At 41.2% G+C, this 22242-nt stretch overlaps 1 protein-coding gene across 1 annotated transcript in view; it reads left to right on the top strand.

Annotated features, from left to right (window-relative positions):
* Positions 1-21261, top strand: part of LOC100591549 (cyclin-Y-like protein 2) — a 42376-nt gene extending 21115 nt beyond the window's left edge. The window contains 6 exon segments of the mRNA XM_030798587.1: positions 3252-3303; positions 5045-5159; positions 7933-7941; positions 9577-9739; positions 18892-19054; positions 20567-21261. Coding sequence (XP_030654447.1) covers positions 3252-3303; positions 5045-5159; positions 7933-7941; positions 9577-9739; positions 18892-19054; positions 20567-20677 — 613 coding nt within the window. The 3' untranslated portion in view covers positions 20678-21261.
* Positions 21262-22242: the final 981 nt, after the last annotated feature.

Consider the following 22242-nt stretch of genomic DNA (forward strand, 5'->3'; position numbering starts at 1 on the left):
CATTCTCCCCGTCATTTTCAGGTACATCAATCAGACGTAGGTTTGGTCTTTTCACATAGTCCCAAATTTCTTGGAGGCTTTGTTCGTTTCTTTTTATTCTTTTTTCTCTAAACTTCCCTTCTTGCTTCATTTCATTCATTTCATCTTCCATCACTGATACCCTTTCTTCCAGTTGATCGCATTGGCTACCGAGACTTCTGCAATCTTCGTGTAGTTCTCGATACTTGGCTTTCAGCTCCATCAGCTCCTTTAAGCCCTTCTCTCCATTGGTTATTCTAGTTATCCATTCATCTGATTTTTTTTCAAAGTTTTTAACTTCTTTGCTATTGTTTTGAATTTCCTCCCGTAGCTCGGAGTAGTTTGATCTTCTCAAGCCTTCTTCTCTCAACTCGTCAAAGTCATTCTCCATCCAGCTTTGTTCCATTGCTGGTGAGGAACTGCGTTCCTTTGGAGGAGGAGAGGTGCTCTGCTTTTTAGAGTTTCCAGTTTTTCTGCTCTGTTTTTTCCCCATCTTTGTGGTTTTATCTACTTTTTGTCTTTGATGATGGTGATGTACGGATGGGTCTTTGGTGTGGATGTCCTTTCTGTTTGTTAGTTTTCCTTCTACCAGACAGGACCCTCAGCTGCAGGTCTGTTGGAGTTTGCTAGAGGTCCACTCCAGACCCTGTTTGGCTGGGTGTCAGCAGCAGAGGCTGCAGAACAGCGGATTTTCGTGAACCGCAAATGCTGCTGTCTGATCGTTGCTCCAGAAGTTTTGTCTCAGAGGAGTACCCGGCCGAGTGAGGTGTCAGTCTGCCCCTCCTGGGGGGTGCCTCCCAGTTAGGCTGCTCGGGGGTGAGGGACCCACTTTAGGAGGCAGTCTGTCTGTTCTCAGATCTCCAGCTGAGTGCTGGGAGAACCACTACTCTCTTCAAAGCTGTCAGTCAGACAGGGACATTTAAGTCTGCAGAGGTTCCTGCTGAATTTTTGTTTGTCTGTGCTCTGCCCCCAGAGGTGGAGCCTATAGAGGCAGGCAGGCTTCCGTGAGCTGTGGTGGGCTCCACCCAGTTCGAGCTTCCTGGCTGCTTTGTTTACCTAAGCAAGCCTGGGCAATGGCGGGCGCCCCTCCCCCAGCCTCGCTGCCACCTTGCAGTTTGATCGCAGACTGCTGTGCTAGCAATCAGCAAGACTCCATGGGCATAGTACCCTCCGAGCCAGGTGCAGGACACAATCTCCTGGTGTGCCATTTTCCAGGCCCGTTGGAAAAGCGCAGTATTAGGGTGGGACTGACCCAATTTTCCAGATGCCATCTGTTACCCCTTTCTTTGACTAGGAAAGGGAACTCCCTGACCCCTTGTGCTCCCAAAGTGAGGCAATGCCCCATCCTGCTTCAGCTCACGCACAGTGCGCTGCACTGACTGTCCTGCACCCACTGTTTGGCACTCCCTAGTGAGATGAACCTGGTACCTCAAACGGAAGTGCAGAATTCACCCATCTTCTGTGTCGCTCAGGCTGGGAGCTGTAGACTGGAGCTGTTCCTATTCAGCCATCTTGGCTCCACCTGCGACTTTTTAAATTCTTAAGTGATTGAGTATCCCAATAAGTATGATTTTATGTTGATTATATTGATATTTACTCTGATAGAAATATAAACTTGAGATTTTTTTCAAAATCTATTTTTAGTTTAGATTTCACAGTCTTAGCACTATTGATATTATGAGCTAGATAATGCTTTGCTGTGAAGACTCTCCTGTGCATTACAGAAAATTTAGCCACATTGATGGCCTTTACCAACTAGATGTCAGTAGTAACCCATGACCCATGTTGTGACAATAGAAAATATTCCTTAAGAACAATGTTGTTAACATAAAATTTTAGGTGAAAATATAACTTCTATGATAAAAAGTTGAGTAAAAATTGTGTCATGCCTTTATATTATTGAAAATCTGTAGTGTTGAGCTTAATAGAAGACAGCTGGATTCTCTAGCTCTTTCTTTGCAATTTGCTTTAAAGAAGCAATAAGATGACCTAGCCTCATGCAAATATGTAGTTGGTAAAAGGTGTATTTTTAAAGCTTTAAGACAGTTGTGGGTATTCTTTAATACTAAATCAAAACTTCACAAGTGCTAGTTTCTTAGTTACAGTGGCATTTTACATATTAGCAAATGTATTTTCAGTACTCACCGATCTTTCTTGCACAATAAATGGTTCTTTCCCCACATACTTGCATTTATAATATTATGCATTAGTTATTTGGAAAATATTGGTTTATGTTTTATTGTGTCAAAAATCATTTTTTTAATTTAACCACCAATCTTATTTTAAAACGTCTTTAAGTATTGCGAAGCCGTCAAGCTTACAGTAGAAGGAACAAATTTTTCAAAGTCCTCAGGAAAGCTTAAATTTTATCATTGGAAACAAATACTTATTTTCCTTGTGACATGAGTGACACATTTCCTTGTGAATGAGTGACTGCTTCATTTATTTTTGAGAATGATAGTTGTACCTTTTTTTTAGACCGAGTTTCACTCTGTTGCTTGGCTAGAGTCCACTGGCATGATCTCAGCTCAAGCAGTCCTCTCACCTCAGTCTGCTGAGTAGCTGCGACCACAGATGTGTGTCAGCATGCCTGGATAATTTTTTTGTATTTTTGGTAGAGACAGGGTTTTGTCATGTTGCCCAGGCTGGTCTTGAACTCCTAAAGGAGCTCAAGTGATCTGCCTGTTTTGGCCTCTCAAAGTGCTGGGATTTTACAGGTGTGAGCCACTGCGCTGGCCCAGTTGTATTTTTAAATGAAACTGATGTTTCCCTTTAGTTCTCTGTAGTATATTCTCATGATGTATTTATTATTTTCAGTAGTTTAAATTAAAGGAAGCTAGCAAAAGTGAATCACATTTACATTTATTAAAGTTCTAAAGAGATTATTGCTCACCACTACTGCTTTGTAAAACACTCTTGTGTTTCAGTGTGTGGTTAGAGGAGTGAAAATGTGTTTGGTTTATTGCCATTGCCTGTTAGGGAGGGTCAATACTTACAGGCAGTTCTGACTGGTTATGGTATAAAAGACTTTACAGTACAGGGCATGCTGTGCTGAGGAAGAAGAGGTCAGGAAACCCTCTGCAAGTCAGTATCATGGAGAATTTGTAAAAGCTGTTTGCTTTGGTGAAGTAAACACCAAAGCACATAGGCACACAGGAGGCATTATTTTACCAAATGGATATTATACTAAGATATTAACAGTTTTTGAAGTAATACACATTCTTATTTTATAGAGATGCAGATAGATCTTTGGGCATATTTGATGAATGGTTACGCCCACTTACAGTAAGTGTCACTTTTTTTTTTTTTCGGAGATGCAGTTTCACTCTTGTTGCCCAGGTTGGAGTGCAATGGTGCCATCTTGGCTCACTGGAACCTCTGCTTCCCAGGTTGAAGCGATTCTCCTGCCTCAGCCTCCCAAGTAGCTGGGATTACAGGTGCCCACCACCACACCTGGCTAATTTTGTATTTTTAGTAGAGATGGGGTTTCACCATGTTAGCCAGGCTGGTTTTGAATTCCTGACCTCAGCCTCCCAAAGTGCTGGGATTACAGGCATGAGCCACCGCACCCGGCCCAGTAAGTGTCACTTTTATTGAGTTTGTATTTTCTTTCATTTTTGTTTTTGAGACAGAGTCTCACTTTGTTGCCCAGGCTGGAGTGCAGTGGTGCGATCTCGGCTCACTGCAAGCTCTGCCTCCCGGGTTCATGCCATTCTCCTGCCTCAGCCTCCTGAGTAGCTGGGACTACAGGTGCCTGCCACAACACCCAGTGAATTTTTTGTATTTTTAGTAGAGACAGCGTTTCATTGGGTTAGCCAGGATGATCTCAATCTCCTGACCTCATGATCTGCCCCCCTTGGCCCCCCAAAATGCTGAGATTACAGGGGTGAGCCACCATGCCCGGCCTGATTCTGTATTTTCATCATAGATTTGTATCTGTTTCATACCCGCAGTCAAAGGCATCTTTCTTTAAGTCTTGTTCCCCATTTCATGTGGCATCTAGTCATCTTATTTTAAAAGTATTGTAAAAAGAACATGCTGGAATAAGAACTGATCTGCAGGTATGTTTGATTAGTGAGCTAATGTGAGTAAATATACTATCCAAGTAACAGAAAACATATCTTTTTAAAAGATAATTGTTAATAGTATCAAGCAATATATGTAAATACTTTTAACAAACTTCATGATTTTTATGAAGAGGGTTAAAAATAATTTAAGTTCACTGGTTGCGGTGGCTCACAACTTTGTAATCACAGCACTTTGGGGGGCTGAGGTGGGTGGATCACCGGAGGTCAGGAGTTTGAGACCAGCCTGGCCAATATGATGAAACCCTGTCTCTACTAAAAATATAAAAATTAGCTGGGCATGGTGGTATGTGCCTGTAATCCCAGCTACTCGGGAGGCTGAGATAGAAGAATCACCTGAACCCAGGAGGCGGAGTTTGCAGTGTGCCAAGATCACATCATTGCATTCCAGCCTGGGCAACAAGAGCGAAAATCTGTCTCAAAAAATCAAACAAACAAACAAAAAATAAATAATTTGTTTATATCAACTTACATGGTGTAAAAATTTAAAAATGTACTTCCTTAGGTACATAATAGACACATGTGGCTAGTGACTATTGTGTTTATCAGCACAGGCTTAGAGCCTCCTGGTTACAGGAAACTATATTTTTTCAAAGTTTATTGCAGAGAACAATGACATACAGTCAGTAAGACATTAAAGCCTACTAGTAGCTTACATTTGGATGGAATTATGTGAGGGAAAGGGTAAAAAAGAATATAAACATTTTCTGAGCTTAAGCTCAGAAATACCATAAATAGGTATTTTAAGTGAATGTTGATGAGTATTAAATCATTATGGTATTTCAGGATCCTACTGTTCATATTGTAAAAAACTAAAAGACATCTCACCAATCAAAATTATCATAAGTGACACATGGGCACAAATGTGAACACTGCTGTCTTAAGAGCACCTCAGGTTTTTCCTTCAATGGATACTTACATTGCATCCTTTCTTCTTTCAGTGAAAAGAGGTTTTGGAGGAATATTTTAAGTATGGTCCTGAACACAAATTGATTTTCAGATTTGTTCATACTCTGTTTAAAGCCATGAGGCTAACAGCTGAATTTGCAATCATAAGTTTGGTAAGATATTTTTTATTTATAAAGCAGCTTTAGAAATTCTTCTTGTAAACAGGGTGATATGGTCCTGTTTTCTAATACAGTAGGTTTCTGAAATTATCTCAGAATTTTAAGAGAAACTTTTGAAAGCAAATACACACATTTTAGTTGAATCATCATTATGGCTTAAAATGTCACAATTGCTTTTCTCATCACAGAACAATTGCTATTAAAGGCAGCAGGAGGGATTTCTGATTTCTCCCCCAACACATCCCTAAATACATGCACACACAGTGCACACACATCCAGGGTATGTGGAGGGCTTGGAATGGGGAGCAGTAACAAAACCATCTGGCCGATGGGCAGGAAGGGATGCCAGTGTAGGTCTAAGCTGAGTCCCAGGGTATATTCCCAGGCAATTCTGATGCATGTTGTCATTGACAGCTGCTGCCCTCAATTCTTTGTTCCTTGGATGATGTGTGTTTATCCCTGCTGGTCATCTGTGCCTGCTCATGAAGTTGCCCAGGAATGTGGTTCCAGTTGGTCTACCGAACCATAGCTGTGTCATTACATTTACATTATCCCTACAAATTCCTTTTGTAAACCTAATATTTTAAATAATAAATTCTGTTCAAATTGTTAAAAATTAGTCTTACTCCTCCCCACAACAAACCTATAGAGGAAACTCAACTGCATGGCCAGGAATGAAAAAATACTTAGGTCAATACTTCTTTAACATCCAGTTAGAGTCTAGGGGAGAAGACTCCTGCTGTGCACTTGAATCAAAGCCCTCAAAGGGCACTGGACCAGATACAGGCCTTCTCGAGGAGCTGCAAGTCATTTGGAACTCTTAGCACATGCTACAGGGAAGCAGGAGTGGTGCTTCCAGATGTAGAGAGATAGGTGATGCAGGAGGGAAAGCTGGATTGGAAAAGGGAGAGTTTTGTACGTGGGCTAAGCTTGATGTGCCTTTGAGAGAGCAGAGTAGCAGAGTCTAGTCATCATTTTGATATACAGGATTAGAGCATGAATCTGATGTAGAGCTACAGAATGAAGAGCAACAGCAGCTGTTTAAATACCAAGAAAGTGTGTAGAATGAAATTGGACAAGCCGGGCATGGTGGTTTCATGCCTTTAGTCCTAGCTACTTGGGAGGCTGAGGTGGGGGAATTACTTGAGCCCAGCAGTTTGAGTCCAGCCTGGGCCAGATGATGAGACCCTGTATTTTTTTTTTTTTTTTTTTTTTTTTTTTTTTGAGAGGGAGCCGCGCTCTGTCGCCCAGGCTGGAGTGCAGTGGCGCGATCTTGGCTCACTACAAGCTCTGCCTCCCAGGTTTACGCCATTCTCCTGCCTCAGCCTCCCGAGTAGCTGGGACTACAGGCACCCGCCACAACGCCCGGCTAATTTTTTGTATTCTTAGTAGAGACGGGGTTTCACTGTGTTAGCCAGGATGGTCTCAATCTCCTAACCTCATGATCTGCCCACCTCAGCCTCCCAAAATGCTGGGATTACAGGTGTAAGCCACTGCGCCCAGCCGAGACCCTGTATCTTGAGAAAACAAAAAGTAAAGCCAGGTATGGTATCTCATGCCTGTAATGCCAGCACTTTGGGAGGCCAAGTTGAAAGGATTGCTCAAGTTTAGGAGTTCAAGACCAGACTGGACAATAAAGTGAGACCCATTTCTACAAAAAAAAAAAAAAAAATTAAGAAATTAGCTGGACATGATGGCACATGTCTGTGGCACCAGGCACATGGCAGGCTGAGGCAGGAAGATCACTTGAGCCCAGGAAGTGGAGGCTGTACTCTAGCCTGAGCAACTGAGTGAGATCGTGTCCCAAAAACAGATAAAATGGACAGAAAATAGGTCGGTAAAGACTGTTATCATTTAAGGGACAAGACCCTAGAGGAGTGGCTACTAGAGTGGGAAGAGGAAAAGCAGAAGAGGATAATAAAAGGAGAAAGAGTTCAAGATAGGAGAAGCTGTAGTCACAGTGCTGAATGCTGCCAAGCAGTGACTGATTCGTGAACACTCACTGGATGCTGACCCTGTGCCGCTCTTCTAAGTGCTGGGGTAGAGGAGAGGACAGGTGGAACACAGTTCTTGCTTTTATGAGCTTATATTCTAGGAAGATGGAACTTAAGTATTTTCTCAGGTAGTATGAAACAGCAGGAAGAGGAAGCAGGATAAAGGGATACAGAGTGATTGGGGGCTATTTTAGGTAGATAAGGAAGAGCCCCTGTAGAGAGCTGACATTTGAACTGTGACCTGACTGAAGGAATGACGGGAAAGAGTGCTGACATTACAGGCAGCAGGATGACTGCCAAGACAGACAGAAATGCGTTTCCTGTGTTTGAGGAACAAACAGCAAGGTGACCAGCATAGTCAGAGTGAAGAACGAGGGAAACACTGGAGATGAGGCCCCTCAGGCAGTACCATGGCTCACAGGGCCTTTTGGCTTGTAGGCCGTAGGAAGAAGTTAAGGTTTTACTCCAGTTTGATGGGAAGCTCGTGGTAGATCTTGAGCAGGGGAGTGCCATGCTCTAAATGAAGAGGTTATGCTGGCTGCTTTGGGGACAGTAAGCCATAGTTGGGAGGCAGAGTGGAGGCAGCGAAGAGGGTTAAGAAGCAACTAGGGTAATACAGGTGAGCAGTGACGGACTATGGGTCACCATCAAACCATGCAGACCACCAGTGAAGGTTGACGTAAGAGGCATTGCACACAGATTGGAGCAGGGGAACTGAAATGCAGGTATTTGGCCCCAACACCTAGGTAAATGGCAATGTATGCAGAGCTTTAGTTTGTCAGCGTGAAGACACAAGAGACAAGTGCCTGTTGGCAAGAGGAGGCTTGGGAGAGTCGTGTCAGCAGGGGCAGGCAGTGTAGCTGAAGGAGAGATGGAAGATGAGGAGCTGGTATGAGGGGATGGTGCTGTGAGCACCAGTGAGAGGACACAGTTGGAGAGGAGTGGGGAGTGGGATGGGAACAAAGGAAACACAATTTGGAGGAAATTTCCGGTAGAGAGGAAGAAAATCTTCAGAAAGAGGTGATTGTGGGAACAGTGTGCTGCAAAAGTGACATGGGATCAATTGCACTGAGGGAGGAGTTGGCATCAGTGGGAATAAAGAATTCTCAAACTCACCCAGGAAGGCACGTGGCATGGATGAGTGTCAGCAGGTCAGCAGCTTAGCGGGAAAGGGGACAGGAAGTAGAGGACTTGCCATGTTGTTTCAGAGGTCTCTGATTCCTACGCAGTTGAACCCTGGGAGGGAGGTTCACTTTTGAAATACTTGAAAGTGCAGAATTTGGGAGAAAGGAAGCAGAATCTGTAAAACATCATGTTCAATAGCCATTTGTTTTTGAAAACATACTTGAGTTTGGCAGTGTTCAGATCAATATCAGATCTGGCAGTGTTCTGCAATCTGATACCCTTCAGACAAGAAATAAACTTGCTTATTTATATAAAGTTGTTTCCTTTTGTTTCGATGTAAAGAGTTCAAGTAGCTCACAGACATACTGTTCTGCAGAGCACCCTCTGAGGTAACAACACCTCACAGCTCACCTTTAATCTTTACTCAGCTATTCACTTTGCCCAATTCTTTGTAGGACAGATGTTTGATAGATGTAAAGTAATTCATGGGATTGTCTCACCAACTGCCTGGCAGGTGTAGAGGAATCCCAGGGATACAGAGACTGGCAGCTGTTTCCACCTTAAAACTAGCAGAATTGTCTAAGTTGCAGATGATGTAAGACAATAAATTTTTATGAAGTGATCATGAAGATGTGCAAAATAGGGGCTGTGAGAAGGATCAACCTTTATACACATGTGTTTCTTACCAAGTGAGCAACTGAATATGGGGAATGTTTTACAACCCCACAGACCTGCTCCTGCCATGCTGCTCTACACAGCAGCTGCCGGGAGGCTCTCTTGACCAGCAGTTTTTAAAGCTAGTGCCACAGAAGGGTGAGTTTTTGTGAAAAGGAGGTTCACATTTGCTCACTATTACATGGGTTTTACATATTCAAGCTTGACGTACTTGTAAAATTCCCATCTACCTACCAGCTCCATGTGAGACATTACATATGTAGGCATTTAAGGATTTATTGAATGACTTTAATCTACACTGGGCCTGTATGTCTGCTGTCTTTTATGAGTGTGAAGGTGACAACACTGCCTGTCTTCATGATGCCCTTGGCTGAGATATACGGTCATTCTTGTGACCAAAATTGGGCTGTGAATTTCTATGGGCAGAGTAGGTAGCAGAAGTATCTGACCTATGATTGTGATATGGCCCCTTGTTTGGCCTGCTCAAGCAAATCTCTGTAGAACATAAGCACTTACTTTCTGGTCAAAACCAGAAGAAATCTGTCATTCGTAAGAATTCTTATCACAGCACTTAAACTGAGCTAAATCAAAGGCCAGTGCTCTGTTTTGCAGATTTACATAGACTTGTAAGTTATGCTGATATCGACATTTGTCCAACTAACTGGAAGAGGATTGTCTTGGGAGCCATTCTTCTTGCCTCCAAGGTTTGGAGTGATATGGCTGTGTGGAATGAGGACTACTGCAAGCTCTTTGAGAACATTACAGTTGAAGAAATGTGAGTTTGTATGGTTTTTGTGAACTTTCTAACCATTTGTCAGTACTTTATGTGCTCCCATAAACTTAAACACTTTAAGAAATATTTTTAAAGTTTACGTTGTGCAGATAATGAAAATGGGCGTAAACACCACATACTTTTTCCATCCAGCTTTAGAACAATAGTTCATATTTTTCATTGTCTGCTGGTAGGTCTTGGTAAATTGATGTTTTAATAATCTGCTCATAAATTGAAAAGTATTTTTCTGGTGAATATTTTTGGCATTACCTTACCAGTGTACTACCAGAACATAATAGTACAGTAAATATCTTTATGGCTTTTTCAAAGCTGTGTGCAAGTTCTAGTCTCTTTGTAAGGAGCACATATGTGGCCTTTGAAATAATTATTTGGTCAGTGACAGATCTAGGGCCTCTGGACTGTGAAAACTGTGTAGTTTCACCCTGAGTTACACATTGTGAATTTGCCTTTTCTGGTGTTCCCCCTGCTTTTATCTGAAGTTCTGTTTTATAGAAACCTTGAGATACAGAATAGCCACAGATCCCTGTGCCCCTGTCCCATCCCAGTAGGAGTGTTGCATGTGTTTAGAAATTGGGCTGATGAGTTAGAAGTTCCAGTGTTCCCCTCAGGCAGTCTGAGAAACATTGCTGGAGCATCACCCAGTGCTCACCACACTCAAGAGGTTCCTGGGGCACTCATACAATCACAGCAGCACTTTGGGGGCCCTGAGTTACCTGTGAGAGTGCAAGAAATCTTGCTGAGTCATGGGGTTGCTCACAGATGGCCCCAACATGACGCTGAAGCAGAAGCCTCATGGGGTCTTTCTTCCAGTATAGCCTCATGACTGCTGTAACGGGAAGGGCCTTGGAGCTAGTAGGTAGACAGAGCCAGGGAGGCATTTCCAGCAGAGGCTCTCACAGTGTCCACTAGACAATGAGAATGGCTTTGTGGGTGACACTTAGGGAAACCTGAAGGAATACCTCTTGATGACATTGAGCAGCATATGAAGATCAAGGTCATGACAGACAGTGGCAAGAGGTTTTGGGTTTTTGTTTTTCTTTTTTTTTTACATTTGCCTGTTACTCCAGTTAAGACTGTCTTTCAGAATGTATGCAGTCACAGAGGTGGAGCCTGATGGCTGAATAGCAGTCTCTGCCAATTGTGCTTCCCACAGGAATAGCAAATTTAGCAACTATCTAAATAAAAAAAGCACCTGCATAGGAACTAAAAATCAGGTAAGCATTCATAGTACCTGGTTTTAACTTCATATCACTGAAAGAAGCACTGAATAGTGTAGAAAAGACAGTCTTGAATTGCTGATGCCACTCCTCCCCTATGTCCCAGCAGTGGACCTGTGGTGAGGAGAGGGGCTACCTGCTTGGGGGAGGGAGAGCACAGCAACTGTGGGACTTTGCACTAAATTCAGCGCTGCCTTGTCATAGCAGAAAGCAAAACAAGGCTGCACTTATCCAATGCCCACCCATGGAGGAAACATTTGGACTAGCCCTAGCCAGGGAGGAATTGTTTATCCCGGTGGTTGGAACTTGAGTTGTGAAAGGCTACTGGCTACTGTGGGATAAAATACTCTGGGGTCCTTAATAAACCTGAAAGTCTGTCTAGGCCACAAGGACTGCTGTGCTGCCCTTGAAGCCAGTGTATTTAGGGGCATGTGACCTACAGAGACAGCAGCTGGCTCAGCTAGGGAGTGCTTGCCCACCCCACCTCCAACCCTAGACAGTGCAGCTCACAGGTCTGACAGAGACCTCTTTATTCCGCTTGAGGGGAGGAAAGGGGACTTTGTCTTGCAAGTTGGATACTAGCTCAGCCACAGTAGGACAGGGCACTGGTCAGAGTCATGGGACCCCCATTTCAGGTCCCAGCTTCAGGATAACATCTCTAGACAAACCTTGGGCCAGAAGGGAACTTGCTGCCTTAAAGGGACTGCCATTAAAGTAATGGCAGAATTCATCACTTTCTGATGAAAGAGCCCTTGGGCCCTGAAGAATCATCAGTGGTGACCAGGTAGTACATGCCATGGGCCTCGAGTGAGACTCAGAGATGTGCTGGCTGCAGGTGTGACCCAGCACATTCCCAGCTGTGGTGGCTGCGAGGAGAGACTCCCTCTGCTTGAGAAAAGCTGAGGGAAGAGTTAAGAGGATTTTTCTTGAGCTTAGATACCAGCTCAGCTACAGTGGAGAAAAGCACCAAGTGGACTCTTGGAGTCCCTGATTCAGGCCTTGGCTCTTGGATGGCATCTCTGGACCGACCCTGGGCCAGAGGGGAGCCCACTGCCCTGAAGTGTGAGTTCCAGGCCAGGCAGCATTCACCACAAGAGAGAGCACTTGGGTATTGAGTGAGAATCAGTGGTGACCTGATAGTAATCCCCATGGGACTGTGTTGATGATATATGTGGGGACAGACTACTCTGCCTGGGGAAAGGGGAGGGAAGTGTGGGAATGGATTTGCCTGGTGGATTCAGTGCCAGCTTAGCCGTGGTAGAGCAGAACACCTGGTAGATGTCTAAGGTTTATGACTCCAGCCCTGGCTCCCAGACAGCACCTCTGAACCCATCCAGGGACCAGGGAAACTTACTGTGCTTAAGGGAAGGACAGAAGCCTGGCTGGCTTCACTGCCTGCTAACTGTAGAGCCCCAGGGCCTTGAGTGAAATAGGTGGCAGCGGGTAGGTGTTACAGTGGGCCTTGGCCCACCACAGTGCTGTGCCAGCTTCAGACCTAGTGCTGTCCCAGAGGTGGTGGCCACAGGGGTGCTTGTATTGCTCCTCTCTGAGCCCCAGACAGCCTAGCACAGAGAGACAGACCTCATTTGTGGGAAAGTAAGAGAAGAAGTGAGTCCCTGTCTGCTAATCCAGAGAATTCCTTCAGGTCTGATCTCAGACCACCAATGTGGTACCTCCACAAGTCTGCAAAAAAAAAAAAAAAATGACATTCTTTATGGAAATAGAAATAAAAAATGAATTCTAAAATTTATATGTAACTACAAAAGACAGAATATCCAAAGCTATCCAGAGCAAAAAACAAACAAAACTGGAAGAATCACATTATCTGATTTCAAATTATACTCTATAGCTATAATAAACAGAACAGCATGGCGCTGGCATAAAAACACGCACATAAACCAATGGAACAGAATAGAAAACCCAGAAACCAGTTTATACATCTACAGTGAACTCATTGTCAGCGAAGGTGCCAAGCACATACAATGGGGAAATGATAGTCTCGTCAATAAGTGGTTCTGGGAAAACTGGATATTCATATGCAGAGGAATGAAACTAGACCTCTATTTCTCACCGTATACAAAAATCAAATCAAAATGGATTAAAGATTTAAATCTCAGCTGGGTGCCTTGGCTCATACCTGTAATCCCAGCACTTTGGTAGGCCAAGATAGAAGAATTGCTTGAGCCCAGTAGTTCAATACCAGCCTGGGGAAACCAGTGAGATTCTGTCTCTATTTTTTAAAACATTAAAAATTAAAAAAAAATTTAAATCTAAGACCTGAAATATGAAACAAATAAAATATTGGGAAAACTCTCTGGGATACTGGACTCAGCAAATATTTCTTGAATATTTCATAAGCACAGGCAGCCAAAGCAAAAATGGGCAAATTAGGTCACTTCAAGTTAAAAAGCTTCTGCACAGCAAATGAAACAATCAACTAAGTGAAGAGACACACACAGAATGGGGGAAGATATTTGAAAACTATCTGACAAGGGATTAATTACCAGAATATTTAAGAAGCTCAAAGAACTCCACAGAAAAAAAACTAATCTGATTTTTAAAATGGGCAAAATATCTGAATAGGCATTTCTCAAAAGAGGACACATTAGCCAGGCATGATGACACTTGCCTGTGGTTTCAGCTGTTGGGGAGGCTTAGGTGCAAAAATTACCTGAGCCTGGGAGGTTGAGGCTGCAGTGAGCTGTGACTGTGCCACTGTACTCCAACCTGAGTGACAAAGTGAGACCCTGTTTCAAAACTAAGAAAGGCATACAAATAGCAGATAGGTATATGAAAAGATACTCAACATCAATATCATTGATCTTCAGAGAAATGCAAATCAAAATTACAATGAGAGATCATCTCACCCCACTTAAAATGGCTTTTATTCTAAAGACAGCCAATAACAAATGCTAGTGAGGATACAGAGAAAAGGTAGCCCTCATACACGGTTAGTGGGAATGTAATTTAAGTATAGCCACTATGGAAAAATGTTTGGAGTTCCTCAAAACTAAAAATAGAGCTACCATATGATCCAGCAGTCCTACTGCTGGGTACATACCCAAAAGAAAGGAAATCAGTATATCAGAGAGATACCTGCACTCTCATGTATACTGCAGCACTATTCACAAAGGCCAAGATTTGGAAGCATTCCGAGTGTCCATCAACAGATGAGTGGCTAAAGAAAATGTGGTACATATACACAATGGAGTACTATTCAACCATAAAAGAGAATGAGATCCTATTATTTGCAAGAACATGGATGGAAATGTTGAATGAAATAAGCCAGGCACGGAAAAACAAATTTCACATGTTCTCACTTATTTGTGGGAACTAAAAATTAAGACAGTTTTTTTTGTTTGTTTGTTTTTTGAGATGGAGTCTTGCTCTGTCACCCAGGCTGGAGTGCAGTGGTGCTATGTCGGCTCACTGCAACCTCCACCTCCTGGGGTCAAGTGATTCATCTACCTCTGCCTCCCGAGTAGCTGGGATTACAGGCTCGTGCCACCATGTCTGGATAATTTTTGTATTTTTAGTAGTGATGGGGTTTCACCATGCTGGCCAGGCTGGTCTCGAACTCCTGACCTCGTGATCCACCCGCCTCGGCCTCCCAAAGTGCTGGGATTACAGGCGTGAGCCATGGTGCCCAGCCTCAAACAATTTAACTCATGAAGATATAGAGTAGGAGAACTGTTAGCAGAGGCTGGTAAAAGTAGTATGGGGGATGAGGAGTATGGGGTAATGGTTAATAGGTACACACATATAGTTAGAAAGAATAAACAAGATCTAGTATTTGATAGCACAACAGGGTGACCACACTCAAGAATTATTTAATTGTACATTTTACAGTAACTAAAAGAGTGTAATTGAATTATTTGTAAAACAAAGGTATGCTTGATTTATGGATACTTCATTTACCCTCATGTGACTATTACATGTTGTAATCATCAAAATATTTTATATACCACATAAATATATATACCTATAATATACCCCAAAAACATTTTTAAAGACTTTCATTCAGAATTACTACACTGTATATTTACAAGTGAATTGAGGATTCTTGTGACTAAGAAGAGACTCACTAGTGATGGTCGGTTGGTTTTGAAATGGCTGCTAAATTACTGCTTTGCTAATAGTAGAAACTGAGTTGTCACGGTGATATTGCTAGTAGCCATTTTAGCAAAGGATGTAACAGAAAATGAATTTGAAACAAACAGAAGTACTTTGAAAGTTGCAGAAGCTAAAGTGCTCATAATCACTACTATCATCAGTCTGTAAACTGGTTTCTTGAAGGGAGCAAAATTTGTAATTATGAACACTTAGCTCCACTATAATGGCAGCTAAATTGTTCTCAAAACCTGCAGCTAATCCAGTGAGGCTCTAGTTCTAATTACAAGGTCAGAGAATACACAGAGATATGTGCAGGTTTCCACAGATGTGAGCTCCAGAAGCAGTGGTGGCAGAAGCCAGCTCCAGTTCTACACAAAGCTGTTTGTGAACGCAGAAGCACCCTGATCTATGCTCTGAACAGGAGCTATGCCCACGATTTTTAGAAAATGTAAAACATTGCAACAAAGTGTGTAATGTACATTTATCTTGTCCCTCTGCTGTTGATTGTAAAGAACTCTTTTGGACTGTAAATTGAACCATTTAAAATTTAGTGTTTATCAGATTTTTCTTAAAACTTTTCAACACCTGTTTGTCTTGTTAGAATATATTTTCCTTCAGAAACATCACTAATTATCAGGGAAATGCAAATGAAAACCACAGTGTGATACCACCTTACTCCTGCAAGAATGGCCATAATTTAAAAATTAAAAAATCGGCCGGGCGCGGTGGCTCACGCTTGTAATCCCAGCACTTTGGGAGGCCGAGGCGGGCAGATCATGAGGTCAGGAGATCGAGACCACGGTGAAACCCCGTCTCTACTAAAAATACAAAAAAATTAGCCAGGCGTGGTGGCGGGCGCCTGTAGTCCCAGCTACTCAGAGAGGCTGAGGCAGGAGAATGGCGTGAACCCGGGAGGCGGAGCTTGCAGTGAGCCGAGACTGCGCCACTGCACTCCAGCCTGGGCGACAGAGCAAGACTCTGTCTCAAAAAATAAAAATAAAAATAAAAAAATCGTACATGTTGGTATGGATTTGGTGAAAAAGGTACACTTACGCTGCTGATAGGAATGTAAACTAGTACAACCACTATGGAAAACAGTACTGCCATTCAATCCAGCAATCTCACCCAAAGCAAAAGAAGTCGTATGAAAAAGACACATGCACATGCATGTTGATAGCAGCACAATTTACAATTGCAAAAATATGGAATGCCCATCAATGAATGGGCAGACAAAGAAAGTGTGGGATATATACACCATGGAATACTGCTGAGCCATAAAACAGAATGAAATAATGGCCTTTGCAGCAACTTGGTTGGAGCTGGATGCCATTATTCTAAGTCAAGTAACACAAGAATGGAAAATCAAATATTGTATGTTCTCACTTATATGTGGCAGCTAAGCTATGAGGATTTTATATGTATATATATATATATATATATATATATACACATATACACACACACACACATACATACATATAAGTTAAACTGAGCAGCTCCTATTCAGAAAATTTGCTGTGCCTGTAAAGGGTATGCTATTAGCCATTTAAAAAACAACAAAAAACTAAGAAGATACATATCCTGCAGGCATAATGATTTTCTTCAATAACTAAGCCTCTATTAATAAACATGTTAATTATATAAAATACTGTATTTTACACATTTAAAATATGTTTGTGGAAAAACATAAGAGATTATGAAGTGCATATATTCCTATAGTAAATTAACTCCTGATTAGCTGATTATTAAAGCATTATCTGATTTACATTCCTATAGTCTTATGGTTATATGAATAGGAAACTAATGTTAGAAGTAGTTTCAGTGGGGTTTTCAGTTAAACAAATGAGAAAACCACGTATCTACTTATATCCTAACTGCTTTCCATACCAGAGACCATCAAGCATTTGTTGACTTAGCCAATGGATAAAACTTTAAAACCAAGAAACCAAATATGTTGTTGAGGTATTAATTGTTTTTATATAGTTAAGTCTTTACAGGGATTACTATGGAAGTGGTAATATTTCTCTAGTTTTATATTTATTTAAACATTTGACAAAGTGCTGGATACAGTGGCTCATGTCTGTAATACCAGCCTTTGGGAGGCCAAGGTGGGAGTATCACTTAATCACAGGAGGTTAACACCAGCTTGGGCAACAAGTGAGACCCTGTCTCTACAAAAAGAATTTTAAAAAAAGTAGCCCAGCTAAGTGGCATGAACCTGTAGTCCCAGCTACTTGAAAGGCTGGGATCATGCCGCTGAAATTTAGCCTGAGCGACAGAGCAAGACCCTGTCTCAAAACAAACAAACAAACAAAAATCTTCGGCCAGGACAGCTGAATAATCACTTGGCAGAGGGCTGCTCCCAGCCTGTTCCCCTCTCACTGCATTCAACTCATTCCCACATTCTTTTCTGGCCAGGGGTGACAGGTGCTGAGCACCTTGGGGTTTCATTTCCAACTTAGGAGAAACACTGTGTAAGCCCAGCGCCCTACCAAAGGCTTGTCATAAAATGGGTTTAGTCTAGCCAAGGTGTTTCTCTGATCTTTCTACCGTCTGAAGTGTAAAGAGTATTCCTGCCCGGTAATAGTGACAGCTAATAAGTGGCATCCATCATTTCTGTCATCTGATCACTGTCACGGTGCCTTGGGAGTGAGCATGGAGTCTGAGTTGTGCAATGGAACCCTCAAGAATGAGCCCTGAGTCAGCTGCATGAGTGCAGAGAGAAGGCTGTCCCCTTTCTCCTCATCCCAAACTTAGGGTGCTGGATGCAGAATGGACTCCAAGCAGCTGTGCCCTGTTTGGACATTAGTGTAGGAATCCACCTGCATAGCCTGTATTTGTTTCAAAAAAGAATTTGGAGCTATTCTAGTAGCTCAGTGTGATATTTTTAAATAAACAGAAAAATTTTATTAACTGACTTAACAAAAAACACTGCCTATTAAATTCATTTAATATTGTTTAAGGAATATCTACAAAATTCTGACCTCAGTGTTCTCTTGCAAAACAAGTGGAAGTAAGGACAGAGACCCTTTCAAATGAAGAATCACTGAGAAACAAAATATTTGTAAGTAGTATAACATTTACTTATGCACGTTTTTAAAGATTATGCCACAATCAGTTTGCATCAGGCTCTCCAATTTCGAAACACTGAGAGGATTTCCCTGTAGGGGAAATTTTCGTATAAGTGTTGAAGAAATTGTTAAAACTGAAAACTTTTCTGTGTTTGGTAATCTACTAGGGTTCCAATCCAGTGTGCTTTCTTATATTTGTAAAGTCTATCTACAGTATGTGTTATCGGGGTCTTGGAGCAAATATCACGTAAATGAAGGCATTTCCACATTCTATACACTCACAGTTTTTATTTCAGAAATGAGTTATGTTCTTCATGTGGAACTGGAACAACTGAAGGCCTTACCACGGATGTTTGTATTTATAAGGGTTTTGAATCCTTTCATGTTTTCAAAGAAATGAAAAAGCTGAAGGCTTTACCACGTTTATTAAGATTATGTCGTTTTTCTCCATATTAAATTGGAATATGTCTTTGAAAGCATGTGGGAAAATCAAGTTATTAACCCAGTTTTTACATTCATGTTGTTTTTGTTTTTCTAAGTTTTCAAAGAGAACTGGGAAAGTTGCATGCTTTCTTGTATTTCTTAGATCGATAGGGTTCTGTGCAGTGTGAATTCTTTCATGTGTTCTAATAAACTAGAGCACATGATGGCTTTACCACATTTCTTACACTAGAATAATGTTTTTGAACTAACATTATCCTGTGTTGGTTTTGTTGTGTTTCTCCTTCCCCAGGAATGAGTTGGAAAGGCAATTCTTGAAGCTAATTAATTATAATATCAGCATTACTAGCAGTGTTTATAGCAGATTCTACTTCGATCTTCGCACCTTGGCACACAACAACAGCCTGTATTTGCCAGTTTATCTTCTTGACAGAGAAAGAGCATGGAATCTGGAGGTAAGGCTACAAAGTTACTAAGGTGGGTTTTCAGTCAAACACCAATGCCAACATCTGTGACTAGGTCATATTAAGTAGTGATTAGAAAAATGGAAAGCTTCAAAATTAACTAACATACTGAAGAGCTTATTACCTTTTTGGCATTCTATTTCCTGTATCTTTTATGGTTTTTACAAGGATCCACATTATTTGAAAATTACAGATATTCTCTTTTGTGAGCATAATTCAGAATATTTTAATCAAATTTAATTCATTTGTAATCTTTCCCTTTTGAACCTTTACCATTTCAAATAATCATATATAAATGATTTCTTGTTATTGTATTCTGAGCAATGTCTACATACATAATGAACTTACCACTCTTGACTATTTTTTATTACTCAGTTTGCAAATTTATGTCATTTTCTACTGTATATACCACAGTGCAGTCAGTCCCACGGGTTTGTTAGACAAAGCATTAGTGCCTAAGCCAAGAGACCTGCACTTAGACTGTATAAGGTGTGTGTGTCTCAAATACTGGATGCAGGAAGTACATGGAATTTTACGGGAAATGATAACTTTTATGAGACAGAGTAATATTTATGGTTTGTGACTTTTGGTAAGTACACAGCAGAGTTACAGCTGACAAGGATGAACATTTAAAATAGGCACATTCTGTGGTACCTGAGAAGTATTTTAAAATAATACATTATCTATCATAATTAATGTGCAAGTGAAGTAGTGCCTTTTGATGCTTGAGTCATTAGACTTCTTTGATATTCCAATACAATCTAGCACATGCCTGCATCGTTAAAATTTGCTTTGAGTATGTAATAACTACTGTACATTGAGTAGGGTTTGAATAGATTAATAAACTAACTTTTTGCAAAAGTGTACATTCATTATGTTTAAGGAACAAGTGCACAGGTAACATGATACTGCTCTTAGAAGCCTGTCACAATACTGTGGCATCTTTGGGAGCCCAATTTTTAAGTAACTTAATAAAATAAATTCCCCTTTGCTCCAGCAATCTAATTCTAGCCCTGAGATTACCTTAATGAGTTGACAGAACTTGGCAGTGTAAACCTCAGCCAAAGTAGCTATAACTGGGCTGGGCACGGTGGCTCATGCCTGTAATCCCAGCCCTTTGGGAGGCCAAGGTGGGTGGATCACGAGGTCAGGAGTTCAAGATCAGCCTGGCCAAGATGATGAAACCCCGTCACTACTAAAAATATGAAAATTAGCTGGGCGTGTTAGCAGGCGCCTGTAATCCCAGCTACTTGGGATGCTGAGGCAGAGAATTGCTTGAACCTGAGAGATGGAGGTTGCAGTGAGCCGAGATTGTGCCATTGCACTCCAGCCTGGGACTCCTTCTCAAAAATAAATAAATAAATAAATAAATAAATAAATAAATAAAGTAGCTGTAACTGAACATCTAAAGGAGTTTGCATGTGTGGCTTATCATCAGTGGTGATTGTTAAAAGGTTGGAAACTTTTTTAAAATTGTACCTCTTTTCTATTTGACATTCTTAGGCTTTTTCAAGGATGGAACAAGACAAAGTTTTCTATAGTGCTGCCAAGAACGGGTCTTCGAGTGCTGATGATTTAATTCATCTTCAGCATGCTAATGCCATCCTCTTCTGAAGGAAGAAATGAGGAGTAATGTAACATCTGAACCCCTCATCAAAAAAGACAGGAAAATATCACCTCTCCTGCTAAAGAACTAGAAAAGTTAGTATTTTCAAAAGAAGAAACACCTCAATTCAAGTTAACTCAAGGACAACTAAGATTGCACTTTGTAGTAAAGAATGGGACCTCGTCAGGGCAACAACACACTCTTACACTCTTCTGTCCTGTTTAGTGTAAACAGAGTTATAAAAACCACTCCAAAGTGAAGACTCCTGCCCATGCACAGATATTTGCTTAGTGTGTGGGCTGATAGCTGTGAACTATGTAAGGCTTTTAAAACAATAGTTTAACTTTTTAGATTTTAAAGATAACTTTTCTGTTTCTTTTATGTTTTTTTCTTTTCCCCAATATTCCTGCATATGCATTTGGAATCAGTGCAGTATCACTGTTAAAACATGGGAGTCTAACAACTCCTAAAGCCACTAGGAGCAGTCCCAGCATTGTCAGGTATGGAAGGGCTCTTCCTTCCTACTTTTACCATGGAAGCTACAGTTACTGGCGATCATCAAGCAAAAGCTGCCAAGTAACATTTGCCATTCATATCCTTTGTAAGCCCTTCTTATTAGCAGTTTAGCATGTTTTGGGTCATAAAAAGAAAGTATTGGTTATTGATTATCTACTTTTATGAAGCTCTACGGTATATTTCTTATGAACTATAATGGTTCTCATTTGCTGATAAATTTTCTTATTGTTAAGTAAATGTATTCAAAGATGTTTTCATAGTGCCAAGCAACATGGTGATCCAGTGATTATACAAAAATAATAAAATACGAGGTGTCCTGAAAGTTCCAGGGCAGTTTTTAGCTGTAATATAGTGTGCCTAGGCCCTCCAGAGGACTGCAGCATATGTATACATGCTGTAAATCTTTACAAAATGTCATTTGAAAGTGTAATTGCATTTCTTCTTTTTATTTTTAATAGATGATGCCTCACTATATTGCCCAAGCTATAGTGCAATGATTAATCAGAGACACAATCATAACGCACCACAGTCTGAAAATCCTGGCCTCAAGCAATGTTCCCATGTCAGCCTACCAAGTAGCTGGGACCATAGGTGTGTACCACCGCCTCTGGCTTTATTTTGCAGAATTTGAATGTTAAACTTTTAACCTTTTGTTTCAGTCAATATCTGCTATCTTCAAGAAGGACTGAAACAATAAATTAAAAGCTTAATACTCAGGAGCTAGGCATGCTTGTAGTCCCAGCTACTCATGAGGCTTAAATGGAGGATCACGTGAGGCCTAGCCTTGGAGGCTGCAGTGCACTGTGATTGTGCCTGTAAATAGCTATTGCACTCCAGCCTTGGCAACATAATGAGACACTGTCACTTTAAAAAATGGCAAAACTAAATAAACGTGAAAGAAATACAAAAAGCTTTTCAATGATGTTTTGTAAATGTTTGTAGCATTGTTACTTCTACAAGTATCAAAGCTTAAAATTACACGAAGACTTTTGGAATTCTTGTGTTTTTATAAAGTGCTCTTTTCTCTTGTAAAGTAGCTCTTTGCAAGGCTTTTATC

The sequence above is a fragment of the Nomascus leucogenys genome, chromosome 18 (assembly GCF_006542625.1).
Source record: "Nomascus leucogenys isolate Asia chromosome 18, Asia_NLE_v1, whole genome shotgun sequence".
Taxonomy (NCBI): domain Eukaryota; kingdom Metazoa; phylum Chordata; class Mammalia; order Primates; family Hylobatidae; genus Nomascus; species Nomascus leucogenys.